We start from the raw sequence: 20,771 nt of genomic DNA on the forward strand, positions 1-20,771 counted from the left end.
GGGAGAGAAGGGAAAAAGATTTCTTAGGTCATGGGGCTTCAATTGCATTTGTTTTATTTTATTAAACTTGGTGTCACCTCATGGTTGTTCATTATGTTTTGTATGCCTGACATAGTTTATAATAATTCATATTATTTCTATAAATTACCTTTGTTATTACACAGATAAGTGATACAAAGTAGAAATGTTTTGAACAATGCCACAAAGAAATTGTAATTGTTATGGTTTTGCTTTATTAAACTTTCTACCTTTCCCTACAGTATGCTAAAAATGATGAAACATGCTAAATAATATCTGATACCTAAATGAAACCACCTTTTCTTTTTGGTGGGTGTGTACCTGGAATTGAACCCAGGTATACTTAACCACTTAGCCACATCCCCAGCCCTTTTTTTATATTTCATTTAGAAACAGGGCCTCACTAAGTTGCTAAGACTGGCTTTGAGCTTTCAATCCTCCTGCCTAAGCCTCCTGAGTCACTGGAATTACAGGCATGCACCACCACACCTGGCTGTACCTTTTCTTAATATAAAAATCTTAATATAAAAGTACATGTCTTTTATTTTTAGAAATGTTCTGGGTTAGAAATGTAGCTCAGTGGTAGAGCACTTGCCTAGCATCCTAGCATGCATGAGGCTCTGGGTCTGATCTTCCCCACTTTTTTGATGCATTATAATTGTACATAAATGGTGGAGGGAGGTCTTAGGTTTGCTCACCAGTACTACCAAAATATAGTTCTGCTTTGGAGGGAGGGACAGGTACTGGGGATTGGATCCAGGGGTACTTTACCACTCAGGTACATCCCCAGCCATTTTTATTTTTTAAAAAATATTTTTATTAGTTATTGAGGGACCTTTGTTTGTTTGTTTATGGTGCTGAGAATTGAACCCAGTACCTCACATATGCTAGGCAAGCACTCTACCACTGAGCCACAACCCCAGCCCCCCCCTTTTTTTTTAGCTCCAAATTTTTTTTTCTTTTTTTTTTTTCCAGCCCCTTATTTTTTATTTTGAGATAAGGTCTCTCTGTGTTGCCCAGGCTGACCTTGAACTTGTGATCTTCCTGCCTTGACTTCCTCAGTTGATGGAATTATAGGCATGTGCCACTGCTCCCAGCAATGTTATACCTTTCTAAGTTTTGATATTAATTTTTCATGTGCTATTGTCATCATGTATTTATTATTCACAGTGAGATGGTTGCATGTATTTCCACTGACACTAAAGAGTGATAATATTGTTAAAAACGAAATGTCACTGTTATTCTCTATAATATGTGTCAGTTTCATAGTGACCTACTCATGTCAGAATTAAATGACTCTGTCTTCTTTTCTAGATAAATGCAGTGCGTGCAATAGTTCCCAATAAGAGCAACAATGAAATCATCCTGGTTTTGCAGCACTTTGATAATTGTGTGGACAAAACCGTACAAGCATTCATGGAAGGTAATTCTAGCCCAATTTTTTTTCTTATTAGTTTGTATTTGTTCAGTAGAAGTTACTTCAGACTTTTGGAACACAGCAATTTATAGTTTCATAGATGCTATAGCAGACCCCATGATAACATAACATACCATCACATTTTGTTAATGTAAGATGCCTTTTTCATCCCTAGAAATAATTTATACATAAGCTACAAGATATCTAGAATAAAAGATAAAGTAAGAAAACTCCATTATTCTATACAGATATTCTCCACTTTGAGAAACCACATCACTGGTTTCTAAAAACTTAGTCTCACATCATGGTGATTGCTATAAGGAACTTGATTAAAGTTAGGTGAAATTAGAATTTAAGATATTCAGGTGGGGATATGGCTCAGTGGTAGAGTGCTTGCCTAGCATACACGACGCTCTGGGTTCTGGCTTCTGTCCTCAGTACTGCAAAGGAAAAAAAGAAACAAAGAATTTAAGAGGCTCTTCCTAACAATGGAGTAATTCAGTGGCCCAGCAACATATGGCAAATTCCAGGACTTGGCATTCTTGGAAGCTCTATTATCATTTAGTTTGGCACAAGTAACTCAATTGGGTGGGTTGAATATCCTTATCTAACAGAAGAATGAATGGCAAGTGTGGTGGAGCCTTCAGATTCAGAGTTGAGGAGTGTTTCACAAACTTCTTTCCACTTAATTTATTTGAGAAGAACTTTACTTGAACCTGTTTCATCCTTGTATATCAGGTTAGGTTTATTAGAAATTTTAATAATAAAATTATTATTATTTTCCTGAATTTACAAGTGTATAAATAAATAGGTTCATATACTGAAAGGTTTTTCTTTTCTTTTCATGCTAAATGTTAATGTTAGCATTTGGGTCTGGTGTGGTGTGCAAGTCTCTTTCAAACAAAGTAGCCAAGGTAATGTGTAACCTGAGAGGAGGGGATGGCACACTTGGGCTAAGACCAGTTCATCTTTGTATACAGACTGAGGTATAGATAAAAGATTCTTATTTTTTTTTTCTTACTTTATTAAACCTTACTAGTGTTCTTTAAGGGACAAATACATAGACAAGTACAATACAATGAAGAAATCTTATTTTTATAAGAGAATTAAGAAGTCACTAAGGTATTTCCATATGCTATCTTCAATAATGCTTCTATGTTCATTCTGAGACTCCAGATAATATTTAGCCCCTTTGGCTACCATAAAAGCAGCAAATTCCCATATGAATCCTTTTACTTATGCACCAACAAAGGAAAGGGTGTGCAAAGCCACCCATGTATCACCAAACTTCTTTGCAGCCCCATGGATCCCTGAGCCCTTTTGCAGCCAGCTTTTCCAGTTTCTAACGGTGTCCCTTCTATCTTCCATTGTTTTATAAACTGGAAGTTCCAGTTTTCCATGACCATGTTCATGTTCATGTTCAGGAGCCATGTCTGTCTGTCTTTTTAATTTAATTTTATTAATTTTTTTATATATGACTGCAGAATACATACAATTCATATTATACATATAGAGCACAATTTTTCATATATATGCATACAAAGTATATTCATACCAATTCATGTCTTCATACATGTACTTTGGATAATGATATCCATCACATTCCACCATCATTTCCAACCCCATGCCCCCTCCCTTCTGCTCCCATGCCTCTACCATCTGAGCTATGTCCCCAGCCCAGCCATGTCTTTCTTTAGGTGACTCTTTTCAAATGCTGTATTAATGGTTTTGAATACACAAGATCACACATAACTTTTTCTGACAGCAGTTTGACTTCTCATAACACTCAGTAGTCAACCATGAAAAAAGATTCTTCATCAGAAGAATGTTGGTACACGCTTGAAATCCCAGCTACTTGGGAGCTTGTGGCAGGAGAATTGAAAGTTCAAGGCCAACCTTGGCAATTTAGTGAAACCCTGTCTCAAAATAAAATAAATAAAAAGCCGGATATGGAGTGCTTGCCTAGCATGTGGGAGGCCCTGAATTCAATCCCCAGTACTGAGGGGAGGAAAAAAAGCATCTTCAAAATGGCCAGGCTGCATTAGTCTCTTCTTGGAAGAACTCACTGGGGAAATTTAATTACATGTAAAAGGATATCCAAATAGGCAGGTATTCCAAAAGGGAAGCATGACATGATCTCATATTATATTACTTTAGAGATTTAATCCTTAACTCTTATTATTAGGCACTTTGGAAATTCTCCAGTAATTATAAAATATAGGGACATTAATTCTTGATTAACTGTGTATGTGGAGAGAAAATCTCTAATTGGTTTCTTTTACAGGTAGTGCCAGTGAAGTACTCAAAGAATGGACAGTAACAGGCAAGAAAAAGGTAAAAATGAATTAAATTTTAAGAGCATGATATTGATGTTTATATTATTTTTAAAAATTTAATCTCTGCAGATATTTGAAAGAAAAGGTTTACATAAATATCTTCAGTTTAGCTGGTTGAAAAAAATCTTTGATATTGAGATACAACTGTGTCTCACAGAGTACCCCAGTTCCCTCCCTATAAATGAAGGTAAGAAACAGTGCCTTTGCCATAGTGCACTTGCCAAGAGGATACTAGACAGGGAGTAAAGCAGGAGAGCATATGGAGGAAGCAGAACTCCTCCAGAGAAAGTGTTCTGGTTTTCAACTGTACATATCATAGATCAGCTAAAATAGTTGAGTTTTAATCCCTAATATTAATGAACTAACTTTAAGTCTATAGAAGACTCTTACTACCATAGCTGTTGGGTACTTTTCAAAGGGGTCTGATGTTGCAATTTAGAGAATTAGAAGGCACTTGGGATATGGGGTCATTCAGCACTGGATTTTTATCCTGTTCCATTCTATCCTGGCTTTGTGATCTAGGAATATTGTAATCTTTGTGTGCCTTAGTTTGCTCATCTCTAAAGTAGGGAAAGCAATACTAATACATACAAGTATTTAATATAATGCCTAACCTAGTAGTTCTTGATCCCTTCTCCTTATCCTTAAAATCAAAGTGCTTCTCCAAGGAATACCAGCTGTTCTCAAAATCTTTCCCATAACTCTGTACCTTCAATCTAGTGCCTTTCAGAAATGCTTGAGAGGCTGGGGTTGTGGCTTAGCGGTAGAGCACTCGCCTAGCACTTGCGAGGCGCTGGGTTCGATCCTCAGCACCACATAACAATAAAAAAAAAATAAAGGTACTGTGTCCAACTACAACTAAAAAATATTTTTTAAAAAAGAAATGCCTGAAGTATGGATTTTAATCTCTATGAAATCTGTTTAGGGTGTTCTTTTCTTATATTAGGTTAATGCTGGAGTTTTGAAATGCAACTGTGATGACTCTAAATCACTTCATTAGGAGTTCTATCAGGTCTTGACCAAATCAGGCTGGTCTCAGTGATCCTTAAGAATTTTTCCAGAGGTACCTAATATTATTACAGACTGTCCTGAAGCTTTTCATGCCTATAGCTTTGCATATTCGTTTAACTTCTTCCCATTGCTTTCACCCAACCTAGAATAGTTATGAGTATTCTGAAAAACACTAGTATCTTAATTTATTGGCCCAGGGTTATATAGTTATTTTTTACATGGAACAGTAATATGAAAACTTAGCTAATTTACATGGGAGAAAATATTTAAGAGCAAGACGAGAGCTATGCAGAGAAGAAAATTGTATCTTGAGTTCAGGTGTGCTCCTGCCAGAGAGGACCACCAAAAAAACTTGGGGGAAAATTGATTCAGTTATATCCATCTAGCCTTAGGAATTTTAAGTTTTGTCAGCAGAGCTGTGGTTTGACAAAACAAAAGTAAAGGACTTATTTGTTTAAATTTTACTGTTTTCATAGGTAATATAGTCAGCTAAAAATTCAAATGTACAAAAGTTAATGCACATAACTAACTTTATCACATCCCTGTTCTCCAGCCATTTGGTTTTCTACCCCAGAGGCAAACAGTATTATCAATTTCTTATGTATCTTCCAGTATATTTTTATGCATATAAACAGATATGAACATGTATTCTCCTCTTTGTTCCTTTTTCTCATGTAATAGATCTTGGAATTTACTCCATGTCTCAATAATGAACTTTTTTGTTGTTTTTTGTGGATATATAGTCATCCTGCTATTTGGATGTATCATAATTTATTTAACTAGTCCCTTTTAGACCAACATTTGGGTTGTTTCCAGTCCTTTAACAAGGTAATAATTAACTATTAATTTAGTAGCTATCATTAACAGTTCTGCAGTAAATAACCTGGTGTGTCTATGTAATTTTGTACATGTTAGTCTCACCTATAAATTCCTAGAGGTAGAATTGCTGGCCAAAAGATATGTACATTTGTAAGTTGGACAAGTATTATTAGATTGATGCTCCCAGTAATAATATATAAAAGTGATTGCTTCTCTATACATTCAACCCTACAGTGTTATCATATTTTTTGACCTTTGCTAATCTAACAGATAAAAAATTATTTTACAGTATATAGTTTTAGTTTATATTATTTAAACTAAGGCTATGCTTCATTTAGTATGTTTATAGCTTATGCCATTTTTTTTTCTATTGGGTTATTATTTTGTTTTTGCTTTTTGTTAGAGCTCTGTATTTATTTAACTCTTTGAGTATAAGTCAGACATGTTTTTTCCACACTTTGTAATTTATCTTTTTCTTTTGCTTAAGGTAGGTTTTGCCGTAAAGAAATGTTTTGTTTGAGTTTATCCAAAATATAGGATTTTTCATAGGAAAAAAATATTTTATGTGGTGATTCAACATATTCAAAAATTTGTTCTGGAAGAACATAGGAAAAAATTGGTAACATTGGTTGCCTTTAGGTAGATAGAGTTTCTTACCTTTTTGGATTGTACTGGTGGTGGTGGGGCTCTGCCTTTTCTTTTCTGTTTTTCAAATCTTCAATAACCTTAGAACAAAAAGAAGAAAAGCAAACCAAAACCTACAGCAGAAGCAAGTAACAGTATCCCAGATTCCAGTAAATTGGTTTCCATTCAAGAGGAGCAGTCTGTGCCTTCCTCAGGAAAAGGTGGCATTAATGGTTACCATGTCAATGGTGCCATCAATGATGCATTGTCTGTGGACTCACTCAGTGAAGGTTTGGAGACACTTTCAGTAGATGCCAGAGAACTAGAAGATCCAGAGTCTGGCTCGCCAGATACGCTGGATAGAACAGGTGAGTTTATTAACGTTTTTTTGAAAAGTTGCGTTCAGTTAAAAAATATAGGAACCTCCTGGTTGAGAAAGCAATCATTAAATCTGATAGGTCTTTTGCTTTTTAGTTTTTGTTATCTTTTGTGTGGAGGTCACATTTTGTCATTATCAAAGGCCTAGAAACATAAAATTTTGTTACCTTTCTCATATTTTAACTCTGTTCTGAATCAATCTTATAAAATTTTCTAATAGCAAAGGAGTACCTTTGAAATGTTTTGTTTGAGTTTATCCAAAATATAGGATTTTTCATAGAGACAGCAGAAGTTGACTTTAAAATCTTTTTAAAAATTGTAGACTTTAAGGAAAATGAGGATGAGATGATGATTATGGTGATGTTATTCTAAGACACAACACAGTAAGGAATATATAATATTAATGATCATCCTAGCTTTCATGAAAACTAGACTTGGTTTTTATAGGCCCACATTTATTTTTTAGTAAAGATTAGTGATAGATGGTAAATGCACTTATCTTGTACATTTCTTTGTTAACCATTTTGTTGAGAGCTGGAAAGATACTGGGAATCTTTCTCTTAAAAATTACTTATTTGTTAATCCAATTCCCCCTACCTTGCTGCTCCTAGCTTTATAATGTAATGTCAGTATAAAAATTACACTGTACTAGACAGGCGCAGTGGCACAGGCTTATAATCACAATGACTTAGGAGGCTCAGACAAGAGGATCACAAAATTTGAGGGTCAGCTTCAGCAACAACCCTGTCTCAAAATAAAAAAAACAAAAACAAAAAAGAATTATGCTGTGCTTTTAAATGTTCTTTTATTGATTAACACACACACACCTAGAGAAAAAATATCGTACCTACATTGACCTGAAACAAACCAAAGATAGCCAATGACTTCCATTTTTTTTTTCTGAGCTAGTTTTCTTCTCATTTCTTATTTCCACCCTTTCTCTATTTTCTAAAGCTTTTAAATTCTTTCCCTGAAACAATGTAAAACTTTTTCCCCCCTATAGTGCAACTTTCAGAAGCTAGTAGAAGTTGGAGATACTATCTCTCCATTTGCTAGTGCCAAAACTACAAGGAAGCTAGGAAGCCATAAGGCACACACTCCCTGTCTAAATGGATTGGCTATAGCTTCTTTTTTTCATGTAGGGTATCTCTTAGGACTAAGCCAGAAGCTACTGATAGCCACACTCATCTTTGTTCTATTTTGTCAGTTGATTTGTTCATAGATTTTGAAAGAGGTATGGTTTTGCCTAAAACATTTTTTACCTGTTTTCTTTGTGTATTTAAGACTGGTTGATTGATGTACCTGTACATTGTGCTCTCTTTCTTGGATAGGATCTGTACTGGAGAATGGTGTCTCTGACTTTGAGCCCAGGTCTTCGGCTGTACACCCTATTCAGAATGCCCAACATTCCAAGAATGCTACCAAATCTCTCTCAAGATCCACCAAAGGACCTCAGTTTTCCAGTCTGGGAATGGAGGACGTTCCACTCTCCTCCACCAATAAAAAGCTTGGTAAATCAAAGGTTCACTTGTGAGAAGTGAAACATCTGTTTTTGGCTAAAGAGAGCAAATTACCTTTGTTCCCATAGGTAAAGTTTCAGAAGTGCATCAGTCTTAACTATTTGGGAGGCTGAGGCAGGAGGATCAGAAGTTTGAGCCCAGCCTGAGCAACTTAGGGAGACCTGTTTTAAAATAAAATTTTGAAAAAGGACTGGGGATGCTACACAGCTCAGTAGTAGAGCACTTGCCTAGGATGTGCAAGATCATAGGTTCGATTCTCAGTATTGAAAAAAAAAAAAAAAAAAAGGTAGTGGGTTGGACATCCGGTAATACTTTTTCTATTTTTCAGGCTCTAATTACCCAACTCTTCCTACCTCCACGTACATAGTGTCTGAAAGTAGTTCAGATACTGTATACGGTTGTTCAAATAACAGAATCCTTTTTGTGAATTACAGCCAAACTCTACTGCCAGAATGACTTAGCTAACATTAACCTGTTTCCTTTCTTTGCTTTACTGCAGTGTTTTTGTGCACTTTTTTTTCATTTTATCTCCTAGTTGACTTAACAAGTAAAAAAAAAATCTCTTCTATCTCTGACATGACATTTCAAAGAAATATTTTCACAACTTCATGTTCTTACTGATACCTGACAGACTCTGGCTTTTAACAAGATTATTATCTCTGAAGTACTTAGCATGAATTAGTTGGTCATAGCTCTTTGCTTTAATAATAATAATAATAATTTAAATAAACAATCACCATTTGACCCAGCTATCCCTCTCCTTGGTCTATACCCAAAGGACTTAAAAACAGCATACTACAGGGACACAGCCATATCAATGTTAATAGCAGCATGATTCACAATAGCTAAACTGTGGAACAAACCTAGGTGCCCTTCAATAGATGAATGGATTAAAAAATGTGGCATATATACACAATGGAATATTACTTAGCAATAAAAGAGAATAAAATCATGGCATTTGCAAGTAAATGGATAGTTAGAGAAGATAATGCTAAGTGAAGTTAGCCAATCCCCAAAAACCAAATGCCGAATGTTTTCTTTGATATAAGAAGGCTGATTCATACTGAGATAGGGAGAGGGAGCATGGGAGGAATAGAAAAAACTCTAGATAGGGCAGAGGGTGGAAGGGTAAGGGAGGGGGCATTGGGTTATTAATGATGGTGGAATGTGGTGATCATTATTATTCAAAGTACAGGTATGAAGACACGAATTGATGTGAATATATTGTATATACAACCAGAGATATGAAAAATTGTGCTCTATGTGTGTAATAAGAATTGTAATGCATTCCACTGTCATATATAAATAAAAAATTTTTAAAAACTTAAAAAATAATTAAACAAACAGCCAGTAATTTTTAAAGAAGAGAGATAATAGCCCTTCTGAGTTTCATACATCTAAGCAGGATAGTTCACTCCAGTGAACATATGAAACAAATATAAAGGACACTTGTAACTTGTAGCTCCTATTGAGTCATTTATTCCACATGAGCTAAATTTTACTTAGTAATACTCTCCTTTTTCATCTTTGTAGTACCCCTCAACTTTCTGCAGAACAAGAAGTCTGAGAATATCCAGTTAAGCAAAAATAAAAAGGTTTATAGGCATAGGGCATAAAAACTTTTAGGTAGATTCTAAAAGAAATCAAGTTGACTGGGCATAGTAGTGAATGCCTGTAATCCCAGTGATTTATGAAGCTGAGGAAGATGATCTCAAATTCAAAAAGCCAGCCTCAGCAATTTAGCAAGGCCCTTAAGCAACTTAGCCAGACCCTGTCTTAAAAAATAGTAAGGGCTAGGGATGTGACTCAGTGGTTAAGTGCTCCTGTGTTAATTCCTTTGTTCCAAAAAAAAAAAAAAATCCATACAATATAGATATGTACATACATAAAAAATAAAAGAAATAAAGATGAAATGAGGAAGAATTTAAATCTAGAAATTTAAGTTGGGCAAGATAGTGGGAGCCCTAGTCCCATCTACTCAGGAAGCTGAGGCAGGAGGATCACTTGAACCTAGGCATTTAGGGCCCGCCTAAGCAACACAAGACTCTAAAAATTAATTTAGAAGTTACAAATGTGTGTCTTGTCACAATTATAATCTTCTTAGACCCATGATTCTTTTAATGAGCTATATGTATAACTTTGACATCAGCAGATAGAAAGGTTAATAGGATTCTTGGAAACTATCTGAAATATGTTAGGTAAATAAATATATTTTATCTTTTTCTACAAAGTTGGGCTTGCCCACTATGTTAGTCAGATTTTTGTCACTGTGACAAAATACCTGAGAAAATCAACTTAGAGGAGGAAAGATTTATTTTTGCTCATGGTTTCATTCTATAATTAGCTGGATCCATTGCTATGGGCCTTTGGTGAGGCAGAGCATCATGGCAGAAAGAGTGTGGTAGAGCAAATACGCTATCTCATGGTGGCCCAGAAACAGGGGCTTGGGGATAAAAGATAGTCCCCAAGGGTCCCCCAAAATGACTAACTAGGTTCCACCTCCTGAGTTTTCACATCATTCCAGTAGTCCATTCAGCTGTGACTCTATCAATGGATTGATGCATTAATGCGATTAGAACCCAGATGGTATAATCACTTCCCCCAAGGCCCCACCTCTGAGCATTGCTGCTGAGCATAGTTTAGGACCAAATTTTCAATTCAAGAGCCTTCAGGGGACATTGCAGATCTAATCCATAACACCCACATGTAATGCTTCAAACTATACTATAGAAAGAGAACTTTTTAAATTTTGTAATTTTCATATGGTAAATTTTTCTATTAATCCTGTCATTTGAGAAGTTTTGAAAATTTGGTACTTACTTAATAGGTTGCTTTTTTCTTTTCTCCCTAAGTTTTGTTTTGTTTTGAGTAGTTCTAGTTTGCTGTTAATATAGTCTTGTTTTTCATCCCAGAATTTGTTTTGTTTTTGTTTATGTTTTTGGTCTGCAGAAGTTCACTTGAGGTCTTGTAAAATTATATCTTCTAGTCTGGTGCTGTGGTATACTCTTGTAATCCCAACTACTTGGGAGGCTGAGGTAGGAGGATTGCAAGTTCAAGGCCAACCTTGGCAACTTGTGAAACCCTGTCTCAAAATAAATAAGTCAGCCACAATGGCACATGCCTGTAATTCTAGCTACTCAGGAGACTGAGGCAGGAGGATCCCAAGTTTAAGGCCAGCCTGGGCAATTTAGCAAAACCAAATAAAAACTTTTGTATCGCTGATTATTATGCTATGCTGTCCTCTACCTTCTTGAATGTATGGTATTAGATTATAAAAGATTTTAAAAGCTGTTTGATGTTCTTTTCTACCTCATTCTAACTTCTGTATTATTCTATCTTCTGTTTTATTTTTCTTTTCATTATGGGCCATATTTTTCTATACTTCTTTTTTCTTGTGTTTGTGTTTTTCTATTTTATGTCTTATTTATATAACTGATCATTTTTATCAGATGCCAGTTATTGCATATTCTGCTTTATTAATTTTGGTACTGGGGATTGAACCCAGGGGCACTTTGCCACTAAGCTACATCCCCAGCCCTTTCTGTTTTTTTATTTAATGTTTGAGATAGGGCCTCACTAAGTTGCTGAGGCTGGTTTTGAATTTTGTGATCCTCCTGCTTCAGCCTCCCAAAGTGCTGGGATTAGAGATATATACCACCACACATCCTTGTGATTTGTTAAGGGACTCAGTTTTGTGAAAAACAGTTTGAGGCTTGCTTTTAAATTTTGTTAGATGGGATGGACTTAGAGCAGCAGCTTCTAGTTTACAGCTAATTTTGCTTCATTACTGGGGCAATACCCTTCTAAGTATTCTACCTGGTCCCCTATAAACTGTGAGATTTTTTTTCACTCTGGCTAGTGTGACACAAACCATTCCTGGCCTGGATGAGTTCAGGGAATTATCTGCCTGCTTCTTTGCAGTGGTCGTCTTCCTTGTCTTGGTAATTTCCTCACACCTATGCACTGATTAATATTCAGAGTTCTCTGTAGATCACTGTTCAGCTCTCTGAATTTTGTGTGGATCTCTCCAGGACTGTATCCTAAGAATTCTAGCCACCTTGGCTTCCCTAAATTCTCAATTCAGAATTGTCCTCTCAATTCCAGTGTGTTTAGGATTTCTGTTCACTGCACTGTAACCTAGGAATTCTCAAGTTGGTATATCGGGGCACCATAGTCCCTACTTAATTCATCTCTACTTTTTCAGGGAGAAAGCACTACCTGTTTTTCATTGTCTGAAAACCACTGTTTCATATATTGTGTCTGTTTGTGAATGTTAACTTTTTAGGATTGGAGGATAAATCCAGTTCTTATTACTTTATCTTGACCAGAATACTTATTTTTTCAAAAATTATGAAATATCATTCTATCTTCTGTATTATTCTGTGTTGTTGGGAGGGTGATCATTTAGGAAACATTATTCTTCTCTATGACATTTGCCTTAGGTGCTCAGATTCAACTTTTAAATTAACTTATGTTCTTTTTAAAAATATTCTTTGGGTTTTTTCCCTCAGGTTCCAATATTGAAAAATCTGTAAAAGACCTCCAGCGCTGCACAGTATCTCTTGCACGGTATCGAGTTGTAGTTAAAGAAGAAATGGATGCTTCCATTAAGAAAATGAAACAAGCTTTTGCTGAATTGCAGAGCTGGTAAGTTAAGTTGCATTTTATATTATTAGCACAGGCCAGGCACAGTGAGTGGCACATGCCTGTAATCCCAGCAATTTGGGAGAATGAGTCAGGGGAATCACAAGTTCAAGGCCAACCTCAACAGTTTAGTGAGACCCTGTTTCCAAATAAAAAATTAAAAGGACTGGTGATGTAGCTCAGTAATAGAGTTCCCCTGGGTTCAATCCCCAGTACTCAGCACTATTAAAAGAGAGAGAGAGGGAATTGACATAAAAGAATGATCATTTGTAAAAATGGTTAGCTACTTACTAGGGTCTTTAATCCTCGACTATTCCACATAGTAGGGAGAGGATTATAAAAGTCTTATAGTATATTTACCTTTTTGCTTTGTCCTTTTGAACACAATATGCTCTAGAAATGGGCCTGAAGTTAATATTGTTTGGAAAGAGACAAATAATTAGAGAGTAAATCATGCACTCTTGCTTTAAGGTCTGTCTTTTAAACTGGTAGTGTAACAAATGACCTGATATTCAAACAAAATTATAAAGTAGAAAAGCTCTTTGTTTTCTTACCTCCTTTCATCCTTCATGATGCACCTTAGCCCAACAATCTCTTCTATGACCTATTATTAATCATTGATTTGCTTTTCATTCTGTGTTTTTCAAACTATGTTCTGTAGAATAGTCATTCTTATAATACCTTAATATGTTTTCTGTCAGGGAAACCAGGTTTGGTAGTTAAAGAGGTTTGAAAATACTTTTTAAAAAATATTACTATATTGGCCTTCTTACTGCCTTTTGAATGCTAATGTATGTTGTGAATTATGCTGTTTATTGAACATATTTGATTATAGGGACTGGGAAATAATAGCTCAGTGGTAGAGCTTGCCTGGCATACATGAGCCCTGGGTTCAATCCCCAGCACCACACACTCACATTCACACTCACAAAATCAAGTATGTTTAATTATAGACTCTCTTGGGGGGAATATATGCTAACGTCTCCTAGAATCCTAGAATACCAAAGCTGTTTTAACTATTAGACAGTATATATTTAAATCATAGCTCCCTTCTGGGGGTATTTAAGAGGGATTTTTTTTTAAATAAAAAAAACTTTAGGACCAGATTAATCAAAATGACAGCAGTTGGGAAGACAAGCTGTTGGACTTATTTAAGAATGTAGGTGTCCATTCTGTTTATTGGTTAAAGAAGAAGAAGAAGAAGAAGAAAAACACCCACCTAGATCTGAAACAAGAATGGATGTGCTTGTGAATAGAAAGTCCCACTCTTTCTCCCAACTATCCATTCATTTTCTTGCTGCTTGTCTAGAGCCTGTTTCCTTAGGCCATGCACAACCATGTCTGTGTTCATAGACTTGGTCTAGTTGCTATGTACCATATAGCAAACAAGAAAGGAAGAATGGGGGTCCCCTTGGTCTTTCTGGTGCCTGGAATTGAAAGAGTGAAAAATGAAGATGAAATCAACCTCCAAAATGTTAAATCATCATAAATTAAAGGTACTTTTTAGGATAATTTGTCTAATAGTCTACTCATGCCTAGCCCTGAACCCTGAGTTTTGCCTTTCAGGTTTTATATTTAGGAGCTCAGTGTCATGTCTTGTATTTGTCTTTCTGTGCTCCCCCCTCCCCCCAGTATTAGGCATTGAATCTAGGGGCACTTTACCACTGAACTACATCTGCAGTTGTTTATATTTTATTTTTGAGGTTAGCTCAGGCTGGCCTTGAATTTGGAATCCTCCTACCTCAGACTCCCAAGTTGCTGGGTTACAGGCATGTGCCATTGCACCTGGCCCTTTTGTTTTACTTAACATTTACCTTTCCTCTTCCATGTATTAGTTTTCTGGCTTGATATGTTCTATATCTCTATATTTATCTTAATCCAACCAGTTCTCCAAAATTCTCCTGAAATTAAGCTCTAACTTCTGGAAATTTTACTAGGTAATTAATTTATCCTCTTTCTGAATTTCTGGAAGGGAGCACCATGTGCGTTATACTGGATTCTTGTTGAATCAGATACTGTAGGTGTATTTGGAAAATAAAGAACTAAGTGTAGATCATCAAAACTTTACCTTGATAGGCCTGTGGACCACATGATTGTTCAGTTTACTGATTACTTAGCTACAGGATCTGATTCCATTCAGAACAAGCCTGAACCAGGAAACACGGTTCCGGGAGAGAGATTTGTGAGTTCCTGCTGAGTTGGAACCCAGCCACCTGGGTAAATGACAAATGAAATGGTTTCCTACCTGAGACCTGTGTGTTTAGTATTGATTAGCAAGCGTAACAACCAGGTCAATTTAACTTGAGGAAAGAGATTACCTGCTCTTTCCTGCTGATGGGAAGCCCTTCTCTCTGGCTGATTGTTTTTTTTTTTTTAACTCCTTATGTCAATGTTCCTTGTAGTTGCTACTTCAAGCCATAATTGACAGGTGAGCTGACTCCATTTGGCACCAAACCAGAGCTTGGAGTTAATGTCACTTAGAAAGTTGATTACAGTATGAAAGAAAAGCAAAGAGTTCTAACAGATTTGCAGCAGTAAGATTACTTACCCCTTACAGGACACAAGAGAAGTGATATGGATGACTCCTTTCACTTTGATGCCAAATAAAAGCTGACCCATAGCTGAGGAAGGTAAAATCAGAAACTTTACAATATATAAAACATAAGATCTGTTCTTATTGGTGACTTAGTTATCTCTAGACCCCAAGTTTTACTTTTCTTATTAATAAAATTTGTCTCCTTTACGTTGTTAGAGCTGTTATTGACTTCAGTTTAAGGCTGTTAAGGAGGCAGAAAATGAAGTAGTACATGAAGTTGCAGTATAATCAAACTACTTTGGAAGGTTCTCATACAGTATGTTACTAAAAAATGAGAACAGTGAACACTCAGCTTCCCTTTTTATAAAAGTTACAATTTTATGAAAAATATTTATTGAAAGGAGAAATTATTAAGAGAAAAAGACCATCAGGAAATCTGAGATTAGGGACTGGGGATGAGCTCATTGGTAGAATACTTTCCTAGCTTATATGAGGGCTGGGTTTGATACCCAGCACCAAAAAAAAAAAAAAAAAAAAAAATTGAGATTATGCATACTTAAAATCATGATATAAGTCTGCAGTTAAGATTCTGAAAATTTTTGTAGCTGATTCCTTACTGACTTTAGAAATGTTACTTTTATTTGAGTTTCCATTTTCTTCTTATGTTAAATCAAGCTATTGTTAGTTTTACCAAAGGCTTTTAAGTTCTTAAATTTGAAGGCCATATAGGCCTGGGCATGGTAGTGCACAACCATAATCCCAGTGACTTGGGAAGCTGAAGCAGGGGGATCAGACTCACAATCTAGTGAGACCCTGTCTCAAAATAAAAAATAGAAATGGCTGGAGATGTAGCTCAGTTAAGTGCCCCTGGGTTCAATCCCCAGTACTTCAAAAAGTTAAAAAAAATAAAAATAAAGGCCATAATAGAGATGCTGAAAACTTAGAAATCATTTTAGGAACCAAAGTACCTCCAAAAATATCTAAAAATCTTAGAAATAAAGGAATGTGGTAATATAACATTTAAAATGTACTTAGTATTGTCAGGGATGGTGGCACATGCCTGTAATCCCAGCACCTTAGGAGGCTGAGGCAGGATGATTGCACTTTAGTAAGATCCTGTCTCAAAATAAAAATAAAATAAAAAGGACTGAGTTTGTAGCTCAATGGTGAAGTGCCCCTGGGTATATTCCCCAATATAATAAATAAATTATTAAAATAGAATGTACATAGTACTACCCTGTAAATTTCTTTTGATCACCAGTTAGTCAAGAAACAAAACTTTAAAATGGTCACTAATCATTCTTACAGGGGGAGAAAATGCTGTCAAAATGTATGAACTGATATTGCCACATACACAAAAAAAGTATGATTGCATTGATTAAAACTTAAATTCCTTTCAAAAAGTATCACGTGGTGTTCTGCCTTTCGTAATAAAGATTGTAAGGTACAAAAAACTCATTTGCTGAAGTCACTTAATAAATATTTTAAATCAAGCACAGTAATGCATACCTGTAATCCCAGCTGAGGCAGGAGGATGGCAAATTCAAAGCCAGCCTCAACAATGATGAGATGTTTAGCAACTCAGTGAGACCCTGTCTCTAAATAAAAATACAAAATAGGGCTGGGGATGTGGCTCATTGTTTGGAGAGGCCCTGAGTTCAATCCCCGGTACCAAAAATAAATAAATAAATAAATAAATATTTTACAAGCCAGGCACAGTAGCACATTCCCGTAATCCCAGTGGCTTGGGAGGCCGAGGCAAGAAGATCATGAGTTCAAAGCCAGCCTCAGCAACTTAGTGAGGCACTAAGTAACTCAGTGAGACCCTGTCTCTAAATAAAATACAAAAAAAGGGCTGGGGATTTGGCTCAGAGGTTAAACGCCTCTGAGTTCAGTTCCTGGTACCAAAATATATATACATATATATTTTATAAACTTTGTCAGAGACAATAATTTTGTCTTATGGTGGACAGTGTCTCCATCTTAAGGTGATTTGGCAACAGAAGAGAGATAATGTCAAACTGAAGGCCTGGCATATCCTATCTCAGTTGTGCTTTTGTTTTGCTTTTTAGGTATTCCAAATGCTGCTAGAATTCTTGGAGCAAAATATTGCCAAGGTTTGGGAAATGCTTTCTTAGCAAAGTATGGCTATCCCACAGTAGTTGTATCTTGTCTGTAGTCTGGTGCTGTTGGATTAATATGCGAACCAAATCTGTTTAGTTACAAGTTTGTTTATTAACATCATACATAATGATTATCAAACTTGTGTTCTCTGGCATTTCTCTATGAAGAATTTTGCTCCCTGAGGAAATTATCCTGCCTTATACATTTTTTGTATGTCTCATACGTAGTCTCTGTATTAACTACTTTGTGCTAACATACCTACATATTGAGCTAAATTGAATTGATGTGTGTATATGTTTGATTTCTTTTACAAAGAAATGGATGGAATTTTTATTAACATATTTCTATTCAGAAGAATAAATCAAAATGAACACCAAATTCTAAGACTTAAAATTGAAATCTTTCACATTTGTATAGATAATAAAATTTTAGATTTTTTCCTCCTACTACTTAAGCAAAACTATTATGGAAAATTATTTGTATCCAGAGATTGGATATTAATGTTACCTACTATCTCCTTATACATGGTGGGCTTTTTTGTAAGAACATAGAAAATCTTTATGTACCTACAAACCATTTACATTTTCACTGCAAATGTTCTAATTGCCCATTTAATTTAAAAAGCCTACCAGAACATTTAATTCTGTCCTTTCCAGACTACTATTAAATGTTTATCAGAAATCTGCTGGGCACAGTGATGCACACCTGGAATCCCAGCAGCTTAGAAGGCTGAGGCAAGAGGATCACAAGGTTAAGGCCAGCCTTGGCAACTTAGGAAGAGCCTGTCTTAAATTAAAAAAAATGAAAAGGACTGGGGCTGTACCTCAGTGGAAAGGTGCTCCTGGGCTCAGGCCCTAGTACTGCTTGAAAAAAAAAAAAAGAGAGAGAGAAAGAAAAAGAAAATGTGTATCAGCAATCAGCTTTGCCTGTTCAGCACCTTAAGGACTAAAAGTGTCAGTGAACTTGGTAAACTGTGATTAGCTGTTTTAATTTGCAAATCTTAATCATAAATTTCCTGTGCCCTAGAAGAGATATTATATGGTTAAAATTATTAAAAGCAAAGCTTTAAAATTTTGTAGACCAAAATATAAGTAAATATGTGAGTGCATATGTGGAAATAGTAATTTCCATAAGGACTTGGTTTAGTACAACTTACAAAGAAATGTTTTTATAGTTTGTTACTGCCATCTACTGGTCCTCAACTTGTACTTCTAGCAACTGGTGTACTGTAATATATAGATATAAAAGGGAATTGGGTCTATTTATTTCATTGGAAATCCTTAAGAATATTATTTGTTGAAAGTAAGACATCAGAATTGTCATGTGGTCCATGTAGCATTAATTTGTAGCTTTTAGTGAACAAACTCAGCAGCCCGTCTCTGCTGTTAATGATATGCTATTTTTGTGAGTTTCTGATCAAACCTTTTTTTTTTTTTCTTTGTTCTTTTCCTAGTTTAATGGATCGAGAAGTGGCATTGCTTGCTGAAATGGACAAAGTGAAAGCTGAAGCAAGTAAGATGATTAATCTTTAATTAAAGCTGTTACCCACACAGGTATTCTTGCTTCCCAGCCCTCATAATAAAAGCTTGATATGAATGCCACAATAAGAGCTTATATATTGTGCTGGAGTTGTAGCTCAATGATAGAGCACTTACCTAGCACGTATGAGGTGCTGGGTTTGATCCTCAGCATCACATAAAAATAAATAAATAAAGGTATTGTGTCCATCTACAACTAAAAATACTTTTTTTTAAAAAAGAGCTTATATATGGGGCTGGGGATGTGGTTCAAGCGGTAGCGTGCTCGCCTGGCATGTGTGCGGCCCGGGTTCGATTTTCAGCACCACATACAAACAAAGATGTTGTGTCCGCCGAAAACTAAAAAATGAATATTAAAAACTTCTCACTCTCTCTCTCAATTCTTTCTCTCTCTCTCTCTCTCTCTCTCTCTCTCTCTCACTCACTCTCTCTTTAAAAAAAAAAGAGCTTATATATTTAATCATTCTTGAGTTGCTATGCTGTATTAGCATATAAATCCTTTCAAGATAAATAACTTTTCAAGAGTATATTTTAAAAATATTTTCAAATTTTAATATTTTCAGTGTGGAGTTCAGAGATTTCATCCTGTTATCTGCCATCAAAGAATCATTCTTAGGAAAATAAAGTACCTAGAAAGTGCCTGGGTTTTGTTTTATTTTGTTTTTACCTCCAGGGATTAAGCAATTCCACTGGAATATTTTTCTATTTGGAAAAAATTCTTATAATCAGAGACTTTACCAAATTGCATACAATTGAGTATATGAGTTCCTGTCATTGCCTGTCTCAGAACTTTGTTTTCTCAGTTTGTACAACATTTTTCACTCAATGTTTCTAATCAATGAGTAAAGGAAAGGCATTGAATTGAGAATAAAGATACCCATGACTAGGGTTCCTTATATAAATAGATTCTGGAGGAATATTCAAGCTTGGATAATCTGTGAGTTTTGTTTTGTTTTTTTTTAATGGAAGAATCAGACATCTGTTTTTCAGTCATTTCTGTCAAGTGTTAGGTTGAAAACATATAGGTATATGAAAAGAAGACACACCAACTACAACTTGGACAGTAGCATTGGCTTGGGTCTTTTCAGTGGTGAGTTTTACCTTCTTAAATCAAATGCTATATTTATAATTAGAAACATTGTTTCTTTTAAGACCCACCCTCATCAAACTGGTAAGTAGAAATACTAGGCTGGGTTGAGATGGTGGACTACAGCTAAATCATTTGTGCCTATGGTTATGAACAGAGAAGGCAGCTTGGAAGCATTGAGCCAAGTTCAATTTGGTCCATTTTAAGTTGAAGGTAGAGAATGTGGCAGAGATGCTGCCTACTGTTTGTCAGAGGTAAGATTGCATTTACACTGAGCAGTACATCTTGAAATTTCTTAATTTGACAGTTTCAGTCTCACATCTGAATATTGTTTTTGAAGATGAAGATTTGGAGAAACTAAAACTAATAAGACATAGTCCTTGCTCTTGATAAGTATGTCCTTTTAAATACATGTCCTTTTTGGAAACTTTCAGTCATTTCAAATATAGAGGCTAATATAATGAACCCCCATTGCCCAACTTCAACCAGTTGTCAACTCATGCCAATCTTATTTTGTCAAATTCAGAGCTATGGAATTTTACCTAACTTTATCAATCTGAATGTCTTTATCTCCTTTCTCCCTAAAAATGCTGTTCCTCAGGGACACAATGTAATAACTCCATTACCAATACTATCGAGAAGGTACTTCTTTATATGCTAAAGTTTTATTAAATAAACTCTTAATTCAGAGGATTTTTTTCATACATGTTCATATATGA

The 20,771-nt window shown here is 35.5% G+C and overlaps 1 protein-coding gene and 1 pseudogene across 3 annotated transcripts in view; one reads left to right on the forward strand and one right to left on the reverse strand.

Moving 5' to 3' along the window:
- The window catches only part of Spats2 (spermatogenesis associated serine rich 2), a 108,502-nt gene that overhangs the window by 76,989 nt on the left and 10,742 nt on the right, over nucleotides 1-20,771 (forward strand). For all 3 annotated transcript variants that reach the window (XM_046435962.2, XM_046435961.2, XM_058576136.1), the window contains 6 exons: nucleotides 1,333-1,441; nucleotides 3,720-3,769; nucleotides 6,332-6,593; nucleotides 7,935-8,114; nucleotides 12,635-12,770; nucleotides 18,881-18,939. In XM_046435962.2, the coding sequence (XP_046291918.1) occupies nucleotides 1,333-1,441; nucleotides 3,720-3,769; nucleotides 6,332-6,593; nucleotides 7,935-8,114; nucleotides 12,635-12,770; nucleotides 18,881-18,939 (796 nt within the window). The remainder of the gene's footprint in view (nucleotides 1-1,332; nucleotides 1,442-3,719; nucleotides 3,770-6,331; nucleotides 6,594-7,934; nucleotides 8,115-12,634; nucleotides 12,771-18,880; nucleotides 18,940-20,771) is intronic.
- On the reverse strand, nucleotides 2,331-2,866 carry LOC124087111 (NADH dehydrogenase [ubiquinone] 1 beta subcomplex subunit 3-like; annotated as a pseudogene).

This window comes from Marmota monax, unplaced genomic scaffold (assembly GCF_021218885.2).
Source record: "Marmota monax isolate L192 unplaced genomic scaffold, Marmota_monax_Labrador192_F-V1.1 WCK01_AAM20220418_F8-fsc00012, whole genome shotgun sequence".
Taxonomy (NCBI): Eukaryota; Metazoa; Chordata; class Mammalia; order Rodentia; family Sciuridae; genus Marmota; species Marmota monax.